Source organism: Antechinus flavipes, chromosome 5 (genome assembly GCF_016432865.1).
Source record: "Antechinus flavipes isolate AdamAnt ecotype Samford, QLD, Australia chromosome 5, AdamAnt_v2, whole genome shotgun sequence".
In the NCBI taxonomy this organism is placed as follows: domain Eukaryota; kingdom Metazoa; phylum Chordata; class Mammalia; order Dasyuromorphia; family Dasyuridae; genus Antechinus; species Antechinus flavipes.
The window spans coordinates 275,731,104-275,750,743 of record NC_067402.1 but is presented as its reverse complement, the minus strand read 5'-3'; the positions used below and the strand labels follow the sequence as shown (position 1 = coordinate 275,750,743).

The 19,640-nt window shown below is 37.0% G+C and overlaps 1 protein-coding gene across 1 annotated transcript in view; it reads right to left on the bottom strand.

Annotated features, from left to right (window-relative positions):
- DRAM1 (DNA damage regulated autophagy modulator 1) overlaps positions 1-19,640 on the bottom strand; it is a 44,879-nt gene that overhangs the window by 11,924 nt on the left and 13,315 nt on the right. Inside the window, exons 2-4 of the mRNA XM_051961065.1 lie at positions 11,749-11,816; positions 4,903-5,045; positions 1,708-1,885 (exon numbers count right to left, since the gene is read on the bottom strand). Of these exons, the coding sequence (XP_051817025.1) occupies positions 1,708-1,885; positions 4,903-5,045; positions 11,749-11,816 (389 nt within the window). The remainder of the gene's footprint in view (positions 1-1,707; positions 1,886-4,902; positions 5,046-11,748; positions 11,817-19,640) is intronic.

The following is a 19,640-nucleotide window of genomic DNA, read 5'->3' as shown; positions in this document are numbered from 1 at the left end:
AGCAGTTTTCTATGCTACAGCTTTAAGAGATGTTTTGAAAGATGGCAATTTTTTTTGGTTCCTCCCCTTCAGTTCTTAGAAAGTTTGGCACAGAGAGATGCAGAAGATTTCATTAAAAATCCCCTTCACTGTTTTCATTTCCCCCACTGGGGGATTGGTGGGCACGAAGGGCAAATGTCTTGACTATTTTTACAAACTACCTGCAAATAGTCATCATTAGCCATGCCATCTGGAATACATCGGAGCTTATCTTAGAAATCAAACATAATCAGGCTATGTTAATACTTGCAAGAGAGACCATCTGGGATCAAAGAGTTTTCTGAAAGGCAGTATACTGGGAAGAGGGCTGGACTTGGAATAAGGAACACCTGGACCCAGAACCTGAGCAACCTTGGATCCAGAAATGCTCCATTTCCTCATATGCAAAATAAAGAGGCTGGACTAGAAGGCAGCTGGGCTTCCTTACATCTCTGGGTCAAAGAGCCTCACCTACACTCCTTACTTTGCAGCAAAGGAAAGTGAAATCCACACTTGGCCAAGGTTTCCAAGATGGAGCAAAGATATGAAGCAAGGACATATCCAGCCTCTAAATCCGATCCTTCTTACATCAAACCATGCTGCTCCCCAAGACGTCTAAGTCACTTTAATTCACTTAAACTATTATAAACATAATAACTTATAACAAATGTACATAATAATAAATATGTAATAATAAACATTATAACTAATGATAAATATACATTATAACTAATAATAAATAAACATTGTAACTAATGTCCCAATGCTTGACAAAAAATAACTGATAAAAAGAGCTTTAGGGCTGAGAGTTTAATTGAGCTAATGCCATAAGTACAATATCAATATTTGGTGACTCTCACCAAGGAGAACCACCAAATATTGATATTGTGCTACAAAGAAAAATGACTTGACTCATAAAAATGATCCTTCATGAATGAGAGTAGAAAGTGAAGGGTTCCTGGTTTCCCTGCCTTCCTCCTTTCACCATCCCCAAATCCCCACCCCAAGCCAATTGCCTTCCTCCCAATGATTATTTAAATCTAATTGAATTCTACAGTGATATCTTCAAATAAGGATTTATACTTTTCTCCCAACAATTTGCCTTTTCCTGAAGCCTGGGCTACTCTAAAGTGAAGCCCCAATTTTTAGGTTTACAGATCTGAAGCTAAAAGGGGCCAAAGAAATTTTCTTTTGTTTTTGTTGTTGTTGTTGTTGTTGTTGAGGCGATTGGAGTTAAGTGACTTGCCCAGGGTCACACAGCTAGGAAGTGTTAAGTGTCTGAGACCAGATTTGAACTCAGGTCCTCCTGACTTCAGGGCTGGTTACAAATGAGTAAACTGAGGTCTGGGTAGTAAAATGAGGTCACATAGCAAGGCTAAGGAGGGAATCATAGATTAGGAGATAGAAGGACCTTTAGTGGTCACCTAGATCCTGTCACTTTGCAGAGGAGAACAATGAGGTCAGGGAAAGGAAGGGATTTGCCCATGAGCATATCAAAGCTTCTTGGGACTTGGGGTTTCTGATTCCAGAACCAGTGCTCGCTCTACATTCCAACACATGCACCCAGATTTTCCTCTCCTTATAAAATTGAAACAGTTTGCAATGATGGGTGACCCTGTTTTAACTACTTATTTTTTCTCTATGTCAAGACAGAGTTTTCTTGGAGACTGCCACAAGCCAAAAGGATACTGGGAATTACAGCAGCACACGACAGGGCGGAGATGGCCATCCTTATGTGGCAGGTCGAAAGTCTGTTCCACTGTGGGCATGACTTGTAAGAGATGACAGATTGAAGTAGGATGTACATAACCCCACAGACAAAAGCCAACAGGGCACCTCCATCATGGACCACGGGAACAGTCAACTCCTGGTGAGAGAGAGAAGCACAGAGATCACAGCCAAGGAGACAACGAACAATTAACTACTATGGGCAGATAGAGAAGAGACTGATTAAAGGCATGGACAAAGCAATGATTCTCTATCAAGAGCAAGATTTTCCAGGAGCTTTACATCATGGGCTCGGAGAGAGAAAGGGTCTTACAAATGTCATGTAGTCTTATAGCCATCCGTTTTACAAATGAGGAAACTGAGTCCCAGAGAGCTGGAACTGAATCACCTATCATAGATAGGAATCTCCCCCCTCCTCCCTTAATTCACTTAAATGATTATAAACATTATAACTTATAATAAATGTACATAATAATAAATATGTAATAATAAACATCATAAACATTATAACTAATAAGTAAACATTGTAATTAATGTCCCAATGCTTGACAAAAATAACTGATAAAAGAGCTTTAGGGCTGAGAGTTTAATTGAGCTATCATAGATAGGAATCTGCTGCGCCCCTCCTCCTCTCCCCCCCCAGGTAATTGGGTTTAATTGACTTGCCCAGGATCACACAGCCAGGAAGTATTAAGTATCTGAGAACAGATTTGAACTCAGATCCTCCTGACGCTCTATCCACTGCATCACCTAGCTGCCCTCCATAGATAAGGGTCTTAAAGAACTTGTAGACGACATTCTTCTCATTTAACAATCAAGGAAACTGAGGCCCAGAGAAAATACATATAGGACACGGTCAATTCACAAACTTTGTTTTGATTGACTAAGAATATTTTTTAAAAGATTTTGTATTTTTTTTCCCATGGCATAGAAAGAAATGAAGGAGATATTGGATTTTTATTATCTGAAAAAAGATTAAATAAGAAAAATTATTTGTTATAAGAGATGTTTCTCTGAAAGGCGGAGAAGATATAGGGAGAAATTTATTAAGTCAATAAAATGTTTTATTGTTAAAAAGAAAGACAGGCCAGACAAATACCTGAAAGAAATCAAAGGCAGAAGGGTTATTTTTCCACTATAAAAAAATAATAGATGTGGATTTTTAGAAAGCATGGGCAGAACTAAAACACAGGCAAAAGTATATGAACTAAGGTTTTTTGTTTTTTTTTTTTTAAGTAGCAATATCTCTAACTGGATCCCCCCAAGCCTAGAATGGTTATAGGAATCAGCTTTGGTCAGCCACTGCTATGAGATCTGCAATGGAGAGACTAACATCTCAGGGCTGATTACAACCACAATCTCCAGTTCTGTGTTTTCCTGAGGATGGAAATCTGGTAGGTGTTGATGGCCCAGGTTTGCTGATCTATTTACTAAATCCCACAGAAGTTAAGTCCAGAACACTCCAGAGCCTGGCTAGATTTCTCTGGAGAGCTTTAGCTCCAGCTCCGGGATTGCTTTTCTGAAGTGAGGAAGTCTGAGAGGGATCTAAGTGACTTGACAAGAGTTTGGAAATGTGGCCGCCTGTGGGTTTCCTTTCTGCAAATGCATGGCCCCTTTCTTCCTCCTTCCAGATCATGGAGAAAGAAGCTGAACTTCAGATTTTGTAAGGGTAAATGTTGAAAACTATCTTTACAAGTATTTTGAAAATAAACAGCTGTTATCAAAAAAAAAAATTTAAAGCACTTACAAATATGACTTTAATTTATCCTCACAACTATCCTAAGAGGTGAATGCTATTGTTATCCCTACTTTACAGATAGGAAAACTGAGACAGGTAAAGTTAATTGCCCAAATGCTATTTTGCCTCAGTTTCCTCATCTCTCAAATGAGCTGGAGAAGGAAATGACAAACTATTCCAGTATCTTTGCCAAGAAAACCACAAATGGAGTCAAGAAGTCATACATGACAGAAATGATTCAATAGCAAATTGCCTCTATTAACATTTACTTTTGTCCATTTTTCATTCTGGTTGTTAAGTGAGGAGATAATTTTTGGTGATCAGTGAAATTAGCATGTCAACTTTTCTATAGATCTTCATGAAAACAATTTAGCAAAATTAGGTCTTTAATTAATTAGCAAGTGAAGAAAGCCACGGAACAATTCAAACTTCAATTAAAAGTTAGACTGGAAGTTAACAAGAACCACATGTTATCTTCAGACAGCAAGTCTTAGAGACATTTATTAAGTGCTTACTGTATGTCAGGAACTATGTTAAGGCACACAGCATTACCTTCCCTCATATTTATAAGTTCCCTAGATGACATTTGACACAGATTATACTTTATGGGCTAGATGTCTGGATTGTGATTATAAATGAGGGTTCACCTAATTAATAGATTTGGGTCCTAGATAGTTCCAGCATGGTCACTAATTGACCATGACCTTGGAAAATCCTATTGCCCAAGTTTTATCACTTCAAAGATGAGTTGGTTAGAATAACTGCTATAATGTAAATGAACAAAAAATAGCTGTTAGTTGCAATGACTAGTCTTAACTCTTATACTCAATGAGCTAGTTAGGCAGGTCTAGATTCAAATCCCACACCTAACACATACTGGCTGAGTGACTTTAGGCAAGTCACTGAAAATGTCACCAGAAATAAATGATGTAAAAACAAAAGGCATCAACAAAGATTTTTAGGGGGGACAGCAATAAGATTAAGTGATTTTCTCCAGGTTCATACAGCTACTAAGTGTCTGAGACTGAATTTGAATTCAGGTCCTCCCAACTCCAGCACCCATGCTCTATTCACTGTACCACTTTGCTGCCCCCAAATAAAGATTCTTTATTTAATTTATTTTTAATTAATTTACTTAAAATTAATTAAAAGGAGTAAAATGAGACGGTCACTCTAAATGACTTCAGAGGTTCCTTCCAGCCCCAATTACTTTGGCTTTCTGTTCATTTCTCTGGAAAAGGGAACTATAATTGACATGATCAAAATTTACCCACTATTATCTTCCCAGGCTTTGTTTTACTTTGGAGCCTGCCTTCTTTTATCTACCAAATGTTTCTCACCAAGAAACATATTCAACTAAATGCAGATGTCATATTATAATATTATATTAACAGATTGTTGTTCTAAGTTATCCCTACCTGAAAATTGGCTACAATGCCCATTCCAATACAGCCCACCAATCCAAGGACTAATGCCACCAGGTTAATAATCGGACTACTGAAATAAGAAGTCTGATTTTGCTTCTCCACAATTTTATATCTTGTGTACATAGTGGCTGCACCTGAAAAGGAAAAACATTTTTATTGTAAGACTTTTTTAAAATAAAAAGATACTTGAGCAATCCCATGACTTAAAACATTTTTGAACCTTGAAAATCAATTTTTAAAATACAGAGAAATATCTAAGGCCAGATGGAAAATGCAAATCTTCAGATTTCAGTACATAATGGGTTTAAAATGATCAAAAAAATTGTATTTAGAAAGTGGTTTTTCCCTCCTTAATATCTAAGCAGACATTCCTGCTTGACTATTTACCCTGGTAGGACCCTAATATAAGTGTGATTCATACTACTGTTTATTCAGAATAAAATAATGTATCTAGCTTCTAAGATCTAAGTCCAGCTAAACACATTCCTGCCTGGCGAATGAAGGATAGGGAAAAGTGGGAAAGTGCAAAAGGTCTCCTTTTCATTTCTCATTCATTATTTATACATCTTCACTTGGGTAAGTTGAGACAAATACACAGTTGGCAAAAACGGAGCAGAAAAGGAGCAGGCAGCTTTTAGAGATTTGGTGTACGGCACTGCATTTGTTCATCTGAGTCAGAACACTCGCAAACGTCAAGAGTAGTCTGATGAAAATGATGGGGAAATTCAGAAGCTGCTAAATGGAAAAAAAAAAAAAAACTCCAGAGGATTTACCAGAAGAATAATTCATCCACCTCTAAGAAGGTAGCATTCAAGTCCATCAAAAGTAAATTGAAACTTAGAGAAACGCAGGATTCGTGGCTCAGTAAAAATGATGAAATTCACTTTTATGCTGATAGTAATAATCCAAAGTGATTGTTACTGAACACTTGCAAAGTATTCTTAACAGACCATCATCAATCAATGCTGAAGCTACTGACCTCCAAAAGCATAGGACAAATATGCTCTCTTAGATAGATGACAACAGAACTGCCTTATAAAGCAACCACTATGTGCCAGGCACTGTGTTAAATGCTGGAGATATAAAAAGGTGCAAAAGATAGTCCCTGCCCTCAAAAAGGTCAAATCAAATAGGAGAGACAGGGAGCAAGGAAGTTAAATAAAAGCAAGCTACATGTGAAAGAAAAAGAAAAAGAAAAAGAAAGAAAGAAAGAAAGAAAGAAAGAAAGAAAGAAAGAAAGAAAGAAAAGAAAGAAAGAAAGAAAAGAGAAAGAAAGAAAGAAAGAAAGAAAGAAGAAAGAAAGAAAGAAAGAAAGAAAGAAAGAAAGAAAGAAAAGAAAAAGAAAGAAAGAAAGAAAGAAAAGAAAAAGAAAGAAAAGAGAAAGAAAAAGAAAAAGAAAGAAAGAAAGAAAGGAGAAAGAAAAAGAGAAAGAGAAAAAGAAAGAAAGGAGAAAGAAAAAGAAAAGAAAAGAAAGAAAGAAAGAAAAGAGAAAGAAAAGAAAGAAAAGAGAAAAAGAAAGAAAGAAAGAAAGAAAAGAAAGAAAGAAAAGAAAAGAATTAAGAGGAATTAGGAAAGGATTCCAGTAGTGAGTGAGATTTTTATCTGGGACTTGGAAGCCAGAGGACAGAGATAAGAGGGAGAGTATTCCAAACATGGTGGACAGCCTGAGAAATGCCCAGAGCCAGGAAATGTATGTGGGAGTCCCAGACAAGCCTGTATCACTGGACTAAAGGGTACATGTTGGGGAGTAGAGTGTAAAAAGGAAAAGAGGGAACTAAATTATGAATAGCTTTGAACAACAAAACAAGCATCTTGTACTTGAATCCTGGAGGTAATCTGGGAGTCACTGGAGTTTTTTTGAATAGGGAAATATGATTAGTGCTTTAGGAAAATAATTTTGATAAAGTCCAGGGTAGCCAGCTAGGTGGTCATTAGCAAAGAAAGTCTGAAATACTGATAGGATTACAATACTCTTCAAAGCAAGCAGAGAAAGTTAAGGATGAGATCATCTCAGCCTTAAGTGAGCCTTTTGTTCAAGAAAACTTTATATTACAGTCTCACTCCAGGTGGAGATGTTTTAGAAATCCCAACTTGCTGATTCAATCTAAAAGCCTAGATGTGCCATCAGGCCCAGAGGTTATATTTCCCCTATAAGATATCTGTCCATGGTGTCATCTTTGCTAAATCCCTTTTAGGATTAGCCCACAGTCTATGGTGTAATCCCCTTTCCTTGCTATGTCCTTTTGGGGTTACTTTGCTAAATTCTTCTATGGATTTAGCCAATCTAATGGTGAGCACACCCACCTCAAGACATTTCCTTCAATGATGTCTTCCTTCTGGTTAACTCTGAGTTCCACGAAGGAACTTGTCTTTCCCATTGTTAATTGTTTAAAAACCTTTTTCCTTGCTAATTCTAGTGAGCTGTTTACAAAATAAACTAGCAAACCTTTGTATCCTTTGATGAAGGCCTGGCTTGATTTCTTCAGGTTGACTGAATTGTAATTTTATATAATATTATTTTACAATCTATTGCTCTTCTAAATTTGCTTCATATTACCACTTGTGGTGCTTACTTTATTTCTTCAAGTTTAGTGGCTAAAGGAGCATGGATTACAGTAGAGAGATATTTGAGGCAGGCAGACTCCTCTCCGAAGCAGACTAGGACAATAGTCCAAGTTTTATTGTTCATCCTTCATTTTTCAAAAAAGACCGATGATGTGGGAGGATGAAGCTTTGACTTGCTCAAAAAGTTAAGGGAGGCAGAGCTGTGAAAATTCAACAGCCTCACTCATTCCCCAAAAGTCAATGACAGGAGAAGGGAAGAGATGCAGAGGATGGATGGCCCTGGCTTTCCTCAATTAAGTTCTTTCCCAGGTCTCAGTTTGTCTGAGATAACCCATTCAGAGGTTAAGGACTAAGTAACAATAGATGGCTTAATTTACCGTCACAAAAATATCAGTCCAGGAATGGGAAGATCCCCAAAGTTTCTGACCAGAAGAGAATTCAACTGCTATTTACACTCATTCTAAGCCAACAAAACCTAAATAATGAGTCATAGAGCCTTGGGTCAGGGGATGCTATTGACCATTCAATAACCAGACCATTTGAAATACATGGATTGGTTATTTTGGCCCTTGATGGCCATTCAATAGCCAATCCCCTCATTTTATGGACCATAAGATCTCAGAACTAGAGGAGACCTTGGGGGCCATATGGTCCAACTTTCTCATTTATCAATTAAACAAAAAAAAAAAAAAAAGGAGGTCTCATTATGGTACAGTGACCTGTTCAAGGTCATCCAAGGTAGCCAAATGGCAAAAGGAGGATTTAAACTTAGATCCTCTGACTTCAAAATTGGCCCTCTTAAGCTCCACTGTGCCATCATGTCTCCATAAATTTATCTTTATTCTTTACACATCCTTTAAAAACATATCTGATTCAAGGAAATTCCAATAGACTTGTGATGGAAACTAAGGGATCCTGGACCTAGAGATGAGGGAATCTCAGAGTCCCTGAGACAGTCAGTGACTTAATAGTAATATAGCAAGTTTCAGAAATGGGATTTGAACCCGAGTTCTTGATTTCTATCAGGTTTATTTCCCCCTGTAATACACTGCCTCTAGGAACCCAATCTTTATAAAGTCTTCTTCACAAAAGGCTGGATATAAAAATGCCTCAGTGCTCCAACCGTAGAGGGGTTGAGCAAGGGAAAGGAAACAATTCCCTTCTTTAAGGAAGACAATGGGAAAGAAGAAATGAGCCACAAAACAGGCAACTGAAATGAATTGTCAACACACGGTTAATCTAGTTAATGGATGAACATGTGAACAGGAAAACTGCTCTCTCAGCTACTTGGGATGCAGGCTTTGAGAATGAAAAAATTCCAAGTTTTCCCATCCAGTAACCATCGTGTTCCTGTTTATCCAGCAGAGGGCAGGATTGTGAGCAACTACCAAGAAGTTTTGAAATTCATGGGATCAAAGGAACTCAGAAGCTCAGAGAGATTTGTCCAAGTGAACAACTCGTGAACTACCTTTACATTATCAACAGCAATAATAATAAAAATTACCATTATTATTATTAATTGTATTATATAGTGTTTTAAGACTCACAAAGCACTTTACTAATATCATCTCACTTTATTTGCCCAATAATCCTGGGAGGTAGAAATTATTATTATCCCTATTCTATTAGAGATGAAGAAACTGAGGGTAGGAAAATTTCTGAGAGTTAAACAGTTAGTAAGGATCTGAGTAAGGATTCCAAAACCCAGATCTTCCTGCCTCCAAGTTCAATGCCTTATTTAACATGTCTATTCATATTTTATATGAAGGATTTGTCTTTTTTCTGAATTGGGGGAATTTGGAAGGGACATGGTCTAGTGATCATGGAGAGAGAGGGAAAAGAGAAGAGAAGAGAAGAGAAGAAGAGAAGAGAGAAGAGAAGAGAAGAGAGAAGAGAAGAGAAGAGGAGAAGAGAAGAGAAGAGAAGAGAAGAGAAGAGAAGAGAAGGAGGAAGGGAAAGAGAAGAGAAAAGAGAAGGGAGGAAGGGAAAGAAAAGAGAAAAGAAGAGAAGGAGGAAGGGAAAGAGAAGGAAAGGAGGGAGAGGGGGAAGGAGGAAGGGAGAAGGAAGGAAGGAATAAAGGGAGAGAGGGAGAGAATGGGAGGGAGGAAAAAAGGAAGGAAGGAAAGAAAGAAGAAAGGAAGGAAGGAGGGAGAGAAGGAAGGAAGAAGGAAGGAAAGAAAGAAGGAGGGAAAGAAGGAGGGAAGAGGGGAGGGAGGAAGGGAGAGAGAAGGGAGAGAAGGAGGAAGGAAGAGAAAAGGAGGTAGAGAGGAGGGAGGGAGGTATCTTTGAAACAATCAAACAATCAACTATACCAGAAGCAACAGGACACTGAAATGGAAATACAGATGAGCAGCAGTGCTGAAAATAGCATGTTGAACTGATTATATACCTTTGAAAAAAAGGAAAGCTGCACATGATAGACATTCAGGAATATATATACAGTCATCTGTTTTCTGTTTTGATGTGAGCACTAAAATGTGCTCCTTTTTCTTTTTCTGTTTATAAACAAATCAGAGGATCTCCTGGCTCTCCTTTTAGAGATGAAGCCACTGAATCCCAGAGAGATTCTAAACTTCAATATGATCACCTGGTAGTGAACATGAGCCAAATTTTCCTCTCCCCATAGGAAGACAGGCAGAATCCAGACCAGGACTTCTGATGCTGCATCAAGGATCCTTCCACTGTGCTACCCAAGCTCCCCCCATATGTTTGTGGCAACATCCTTAAGTATCACAATCTAGACTTCCAGATATGTGATAAATATTTCCAGACATCACCAGGTGAGAGAGCCTGCCAGCACAAGTCTCGCTTCCTCTGGGGCTTTGTGTGTTACTTTGGCCAAAAAAAAAAAAAAAATCCTCTGGAGGCCAACCTTCTGGGTGCTGACATCCTCCAAAAGTAGCAGAGTTGTTCCTCCAATAGCACGTACACAATCAACTGTATCTGATACCTTTCCAACTGAAGAGAACCCTGCCAAGACTTGTGTTTATTTGAGAACCCCGCCTTTGAGAAGCCAGGACCTCTTCTACACTGCCAGAAGTTTCCTTTGCTGGAAAAGGGACTAGCAGTACAATATAAAGACCCCTAGCTCTGGATGCCAGAGGCCCTGGATTGAAATCTTGTTAATATTTGTCATGTTGGTCAAGTCACTTAACTTCTGGGAGTCTCAGTTTCCTCATCTGTACTTTTTAAAAAAGAAAATGGGGGAGGGTCTCTGAGGTCCTTGGACATGACATTTTCCCACTCTGGGCTTCAAATTTCCTCTTCTGCAAAATTAGAAACTGAGATCAGTTGGTTTTCCCTCCAGCTCTAGACAGCCTCTAAAGTCACTTCCAGATTTAGACAATTCTAAGTTCTGATTCTGATGGAACATGTGATGGATTTAATAGTCCAGTTGCCTGGAATCCTAGGGAGTTGAATAAGTGAGTCAATCAACCAGCATTTATTAAGCACTGACCATATGCTAGGTACAGTGCTAAGTGTGAAAGAAAGGCAAGTGTGATGACAGTCTAATGGGGGAGAACAAGATCAGGTAGAAGAAAAATTCAGGAGAGCTGTAGTTGCACAGAGAAGTTGCTATGAAGGAGAAAGACTAGGAAAGATTTCTGATAGCAGGGGAGATTTTAACTGCAATGAGAAGGAAGCAAGGGAAGCCAGAAGGCAAAGACAAGGAAGGGAGAATGCTCCAAGCATTGGTGAAAACCCAGTGCCTTATGAAACAGAGGTCATATCACCAGCTCCCACTATTTCTCTCTATGTTAAACAGAAATCAGGAAAAAAAAATTAAGTCTAATATCAATTTTCCAAAGACATATAAGGGTATTACTCTTTAAGGAGCAAATTAATTATAAACCTCTGCAAACCTTAAATCACTAGATAACTGTGAGCTATTCTTTGTAAAGGAACCCAATGCCAAATACTTCTGGAAAGTCAGGCATGCTTCTTATTAATTATTTACCAATCTTTTTACAAAAACATTTCCTTATTTTTAAAGTATAGCAAACCTCTATTTGAAAATGCAGATTTTTTTCACTGAAGTATTTTCTAAAAACTTGTCCATACTTCCATAATTAGTCAATAATAGGTCACTTAATTTTTTTTTAATTCCAACTAATCATACCAGCAAGGTGGGTGTGTATTTATTTGATTGTGTGTATTTGTCAAGGTTTATGTTTTACTTTTTTCTTCCTTGTGAGAGCAGGGTGAGGAAGTTAAAGAAAAAAGTGATTTGTTTGTTAATTGATAAAAATAAAATCAATCGGTTCTACATACCAAGAAATGCAGAAAAGTTGATCATGAATCCAAAGATACCACTCTCAGGAGGTGTTGTTCCTGTGTCACTATAAAACGAAAAGAATTATCACAGATTTTTTTTTTTTTTAATTCAATCTTCCCAAGGAGAAGGGCCTGGGTTCTTTTACAGAAAGTTGTTTAGTTTATTCAGAGACTTGATTGATTGGCCTGCTCTGTTTCTTCAAGGGTCACAAACATTCAGGGAGTCTAACATTTGGCTGTGTTTCATTTAAACACATTTCATTTTTGTTCCATATACAGATTCACTTTTTGTTTTCCCCAAATGGGTTTGAAAAGAATCAATCTATACAAAGTCCAAGCTTCAGGACATAATATTATCATTGTTATATTTTCCATAATAGTGACCGACATTGTCAACCATAATACTAACCATAATAACACTTTTATCCTGTTATTCTCAAGACTATCAGTCTAATTAAAAGCATTTTTTAGTACCTGGGGTTAGGTGGTATAATGATAAAAGTGTCAGGCTCAGAGGCTGGATTCTTCCAGCCTTCCTCTTTCTGAACTCAAATCCAGTCTCAGATAATTATTATCTATGTGACGCTAAGGTATGTCACTTTCTACTGTTTGCCTCAGTTTCCTCATCTGTAAAATGAGTTAGAGAAGAAAATGACAAATTACTCCAATGTTTCTGCCAATAAAACCCCAAATGGTATCGTGAAAAGTGGTATTCAGTTGAAATGATTGAACAGCTCACTGTCCTCAAGGTTGGCTCTTTAATCCCTGCACCAAAGGTAAAGGAGAATCAACCAAAAAATGCCATTGGAGACATAAGAGTGAAGGTTATTTTATGCACTGACATGAATTAAATCAGGGCAGTTAGATGGCACAATGGACAGAGCAACAGCCCTGAAGACAGGAGAACCTGAGTTCATGCAGCCTCACTTAACACTTACTAGTTGTGTTGAACCTGGGCAAGTCAGTTAACCCCAATTGTCTCATCAAAAAAAAAAAAAAAAAAAAGAAAAGAAAAGAAAAGAAAAAAAAAAAAAGAAATGAATTAAATCTAGGCAGTTACATGGCACATTTAACTACTGTGATGTTCAGTATTGAGTTTTCAATAAACCATTTACTGAATAGAAGTTCAGTCTGTTCTCTTCTTGAAAATATATTGCTGCTACGAAATAGATAACAGCGGGGGGCCACCCCTTCTGAGTGAAACCCTTGGGCCAACTGGGAGTGTTTCCACATTTAGAAACAGTTTGGAAATACTTAAGTAATGAAAACCTGGCAATTTCTAAAAAATCACACTTGAAAACCTTTCAAGATTTCACCTGATGCTTTCTCTTCGGCAAGGATCCAGAATGGGAGAATAAAGTCCTTTGAATCCTTTGAACCCTTCATATTTTAAGTGCAAACCAAATAATTTAAAGTTCTTTCTCACAGCACACACCTCAACTCTGAGCTAGCTTTCTGAATGCCATCTGCATCCAGAGAAAGAGAGAACTATGTGGACTAAAGTATAGTCTTTTTACCTTTTTGGTGGTGGTTGGTTGTTAACTTTTTTCCCTTCTCGTGGTTTTTCCCCTTTTGATCTGGTTTTTCTTGCACAACATGACAAATATGGAAAATGCTTTAAAAAATTATATATATATCTAATGTATATCAGATTGCTTGCTGTTTCAAAGAGAGGGGAAGCAAGGGAGGGAGGGAGAAAATTTTGGAACACAGTCTTACAAAACTATTTTTACATATATTTGGAAAAATAAAACACTATTAAAAAATAATAAATGACCAAAGGAAGAATTTTATGGTTTATGGTTCTAGCTTTCTTTCTTTTCTAAAAAGGATCCCTTTCTAGAATGTGAAAATATACAATGTGGCTAACTTAATGACTCAAGTGCCCATATTTCATAGATATTCATCAATGTGATGGCTGAGTAGTCTATGGCTGAATGTCTAGCCATCTTTCAAGGACCTATTAAAAAACCACTTCTTTATGAAGCCTTCCCTAATATTGCCAGGGCCCAGGGTCCTGCTAATATTTGGTAGGACTTGAACCCAAGACTTCCTGGTATCAAAAAGTTGTTGTTATCATCACATTCAGCCATTATATTATATCGTTCTTCATGGCCCTGTGGACCACAGCACATCAATAGTATCTCTGAAGTTTTCTTTATTTCTTTCTTTTAAAAAAATTTCACTTTTTCCCCAGTTACATGTAAAAGGTATTTTTTAAAACATTTTCTCTTTTTTTAAAGTTTGAGTTCCAAAATTTATCCCTCCCCTCTCCCATCTCTGAGAGGGTAGATAATTTATACACACAATCATGTAAAACATTTCCATGTTAGTCATTTTGTGGAAGACAACGAGAGAGACAGAGACAGAGAAAGAGACAGAGACCAAGGAGGGGGGAAGGAAAGAAGGAGGGAGAAAGATAAAGATGGAACGAAAGAAGGAATAAAGGAAAGAATGAAGGAAAAGAAGGTGGGGGAGGAAAGAAAGTGAAAAATAGCATGCTTTACTCTGTATTCAAACATTATCAGTTCTCTCTCTAGAAGCAGATAGCATCATGAGTCTTTTAAGACTGTCTTAGGTCATTATGTTGCTAAGAAAATTAATTAAGTCATTTATAGCTGATGAGGGTCAACTATCACTGTGTACAATGTTCTCGTAGTTCTGCTCACTTCACTTTTGTTAAAATGAAATGGTTGGTACTTTTACTAATCACCTTGATTTGTCCAGACTGACCTGGGAATCAGATAAAACTGAGCATTCCCTTGCTGGGCGTATCAGAAGTTCCTTGCAGTATTGGCAAACTGAATCCAGATCTTCCCCAGATATGCTAAGATATGATTCATATCAGTTCCCAGTTCCAAAAAACAACCCAGCTCAAATTTCACCTGACAAGACCATTAGGAGATTACAACCCCGCAGTGATTTTTTGTCTGTATAACCCCTGCTTCCTATGCCCACCTTGACTTCGGTTCTAAGTGTGCTCCCACATAAACATGTCCACTTATTTAGAAGAAATAAAGCCAAGGATACAACTTAATTGTTTTGTGTTTCTTTTGTCTTAGACCAAACACTGGGGGGAAAAAAAGGTTGACAATTTATATCATTTCATATAAGTCTTTCCAGGTTTTTGTGAACTCATTCTGCTTGTTACTTCTTATAGGTACAATAGTATCCCATCATAATATAAGCCACATCTTGATCAGCCATTCCCCAGTTGCGAGGTAGCCTCCTTTTTTTAAATTTCTGGAATATAGAATTACTAGTCATATTACTGGATCAAAGAGTATGCAAAGTTTTAGAGCCTTTTGAGTATAATTTCCATGGAGTTTTCTTCATAAAAACACTGAAAAGCTTGACTATTTCCTTCTCCAAAGACAATGACCATTAAATATGAAGTAGTCCACTTGATTTGCTGTTTGCTGTACCTTGAGGTCATGGAACCTTTTGATCTGACTTGAAGCTGATATCTATCCCATTAACAAGTCAGCTCTTTGAGAGCAGGAATTGTCTTCCTTTTTTATTTGTATCCCCAGAAATAAGCAAATTTCTTTGCATCTAGTAAGCAATTAATAAATGCTTTATTAGTCCCTCATTCATTCTGAAGAGGCAATCTTTCTATCTGTGAATTCTTTTAAAAGTTTTGCCTACAGTTCCAATAATTTTGTGATGAAGAGAGCCATCTGCACTTAGAGGGAGTACTGTGGTAACTGAATGTGAATCACAACATACTATTTTCACTTTTTTGTGGTTGTTTGCTTGTGTTTTATTTTCTTTCTAATTTTTTCCCCTGATTTTTCTTGTGTAGCAAGATAATTGTATAAGTATGTATACATATGTTGGATTTAACATATATTTTAACATGTTTAGCATATATTGGAAGACCTGCATCTAGGAAAGGGATGGGGGGAAGGAAGGGGAAAATTTGGAACACAAGATTTTGCAAGGGTCAATGCTGAAAAATTATCCATGCATATGTTTTGAAAATAAAAAGTTTTATAAAAAAATAAATAAAAGTTTTGCCTATAAGGAACTGGAAATTGAGTGAATGTCCATCACTTGGAGAATGGCTGACTTAAGTTATGACTTATGAATGTAATGGAATATTATTGTTCTTTTAAAAAATGATGAGCAGATTGATTTCAGAAAAGCCTACCAAAACTTACATGAAATGATGCTGGGTGAAGCGAGCAGAACCAGGAGAACATTGTACACAGTAACAACAAGATTATGTGATGGACTTGGTGCTTCTCAACAATGCAATGATTCAAGGCAATTCAAACAGACTGCAATGGAAAATGCTTATTTTTTTTTTCTTTTGGTCTGATTTTTCTTACCACAATATGAAAATATGTTTAAAAAGATTGCACATATTTAACTTATATCACCTTGCTTACTGGGTTGGGGAGGAGAGAGATCAGGAAGGAATGAAGAAAAGTTTAGAACACAAAAATGAATACAAAAATGTATTTGGAAAAATAAAATCCTATTAATTTTTTTAAAAAAGACTCACATGAACTGATATGGAGTAAAGTGAGGAGAACCAAGAGAACACTGTGCATAATAACAAGATTATGTGATGATCAACTATAATGGACTTCTCAACAATGTGGTGATTCAAGGCAATTCCAATAGGGATGGAAAATGCCATCCATATTCAGAGAGAAAACTGTGGAGACCGAGTGTGGATCAAAGCATAATATTTTCACCTTTTGGTTTATTTTTTTTCTTTCTCATGGTTTTTTTTTTTTCCCTTTGGGACTGATTTTTCTTACACAACATGACAAATATGGAAAGATGTTTAAAACAACTGCATATATTTAACCAATATCAGATTGCCTACTATCTTGGGTGGGGGGAGAGACAAGGGAGGGAGGGAGAAAAATTTGCAACACAGTCTTACAAAAATGAATGTTGAAAACTATCTTTACATCCATTTGGAAAAATAAGAAATTGAGAAAAAAAATACAATTTTTGTCTATAGCGAATCCAATTTTGTTTTGTTTGAGTAACTCACGACCTTCGTATGTGGTTTTGTTTCTATTCTATAAATAGTATATATTCATATTTATGAATAAGTTAGAAAGATTAGATAAGATTTATTTAAACCTAGTCCTTCACTCAAGCACCTACCACTGAGCTCTGGCCTCATATAGAACTGCTAAATGTTTCCTGTTGTCATGATTAAAGAAAAGTGTGGTCTCAGGACTGAGCAGGAAGCAACAGCTAGTACTTTTGAGCCCCCATCCCCTCTAGATTGGACCATTAGGATCAGCCTAGAGGTGGCCAAAGGCATTCATGCACGACTTATTTGGCTCGAAAGCAGTAAAAAGTCAGTGATGAGCGACATCAGCTGGGCAGCCAGTGCCACCTGTCCATCCATTAGAAGAAACAGCCTGAGGGAAAGGAGGACATAGCATGAAGTTAATGGAGGGGAAAAGGGAAGAGAAAGAACAGGAGGAATATTAAGTATCTATAGAAGAAGAGGGGAAGGAAGCAGAGGAGGCCAGGAAGGAAGGCTTTCATTTGTGGTTAAGAGGCTGCTGGTAAGAAAGTATAGAGGTGGAAAGTAGACAAAGATTGGATTTTTCTAAGATGAGGGTTCTTACGTCCATTGAACATAAACCAAGAATTTCATAGCCTCAAAATGCAATTCCTGGGGAAATCTAGATTTTTAATTTCTTTTTTGTTTTCCAGTTTCCATATGGATGGAGGGTAGATGATAAGAGACTGCCACAAAGACCGAATCCCGGTGCCATTTCTCACACAAATTATCTTGTGTAATCCTAGTCAAATCACTTAACTTTTTGGTGATTCTTTAAGATGGAAATATGCAGACACATTGCTCCATCTGTATTGGGAGATGGGTATTTCCTCACTGGGCATTCTCTATACCAATGAAATCACAAGACCCAGTCCCTACCCCTATTACTAGCAATTATGATAACAATAAATAGTTAACATTTATATAGCACTTACTACATGTCAGACACTACATTGAGCAATTTACTTTTATTCTCATTTGATCCTCACAACTCTGGGAGGGAGATATTATTACTATCCCCATTTTACATATGAGGAAACTGAGGCAAATAGAGATTAAATTACTTGTCCAGGGTCACATAGCTACTAAGTGTCTGATTCCAGACTTGAGACCTTGCACTCTATCCAATTCACTACCTAGGTGACCCAGAAAGAAGACACATAAAATGTAAGTAGAGATGGAGACATTTCAAAATGAATCTGTTCATTATCTTATTGGATTCATTGGCCTTTATACCTATTAGTACAAGGTACTGTTCATGTCAAACTTGGTGACTTGGTAGAAAGAGAATTAAGTTGAAAATCAAGAAGACCCAAGTTAAAATCTGGCCTCAGACACTTACAAGATGTGTGACCGACCCTGGACAAGTAACTTATCCCCATTACTTCCAAAAAATGGAAGAAAAGCATAAAATATGCTCGTTCCTCATTTAAGCTCAGTTTCTTAAATTGTTGTTTCTGGCCCCATATGGAATCTAATAAATGAATACAGGGATCATGAAATTATCATTTATCATCAGTAATTGTTTGATTTCTATATCTATTTTATATACCAACATACCCAGGGTTGCATAAAAATTTCTTGAGCAGAAAGGGGTCACCAGTGGAAAAAATTGAAGCAGCCCTGATCTAAGCCCTTAAGAGTATGATTCCCTGCTACAAACATTTTGGCACATACAGGTCCCTTTCCCTTCTTTAGTATTTCTTTGGGATATAAGCCCAATAGAAACACTGCTGGATCAAAGGGTATGCACAATTTGATAATTTTTGGGCATAATTCCAGATTGCTCTCCAGAATGGTTGGATTCGTTCACAACTCCACCAACAATGCATCAGTGTCCCAGTTTTCCCGCATCCCCTCCAACATTCATCATTATTTTTTCCTGTCATCTTAGCCAATCTGACAGGTGTGTAGTGGTATCTCAGAGTTGTCTTTAATTTGCATTTCTCTGATCAATAATGATTTGGAACACTCTTTCATATGAGTGGTAATAGTTTCAATTTCATCCTCTGAAAATTGTCTGTTCATATCCTTTGACCATTTATCAATTGGAGAATGGCTTGATTTCTTATAAATTTGAGTCAGTTCTCTATATATTTTGGAAATGAGGCCTTTATCAGAACCTTTAACTGTGAAAATGTTTTCCCAGTTTGTTGCTTCCCTTCTAATCTTGTTTGCATTAGTTTTATTTGTACAAAGGCTTTTTAATTTGATGTAATCAAAATTTTCTATTTTGTGATCAGTAATGGTCTCTAGTTCATCTTTGGTCACAAATTTCTTTCTCCTCCACAAGTCTGAGAGATAAACTATTCTATGTTCCTCTAATTTATTTATAATCTCGTTCTTTATGCCTAGGTCATAGACCCATTTTGATCTTATCTTGGTATATGGTGTTAAGTGTGGGTCCATGCCTAATTTCTGCCATACTAATTTCCAATTATCCCAGCAGTTTTTATCAAATAATGAATTCTTTTCCCAGAAGTTAGGGGCTTTGGGTTTGTCAAACACTAGATTGCTATAGTTGACTATTCTGTCTTGTGAACCTAGCCTTTTCCACTGATCCACTAATCTATTTCTTAGCCAATACCAAATGGTTTTGGTGACTGCTGCTTTATAATACAATTTTAGATCAGGTACAGCTAGGCCACCTTCATTTGATTTTTTTTTCATTAATTCCCTTGAGATTCTCGACTTTTTATTGTTCCATATGAATTTTGTTGTTATTTTTTCTAGAGCAATAAAATATTTTCTTGGAAGTCTGATTGGTATAGCACTAAATAAATAGATTAGTTTAGGGAGTATTGTCATCTTTATTATGTTCGCTCGGCCGATCCAAGAGCCCTGTTTG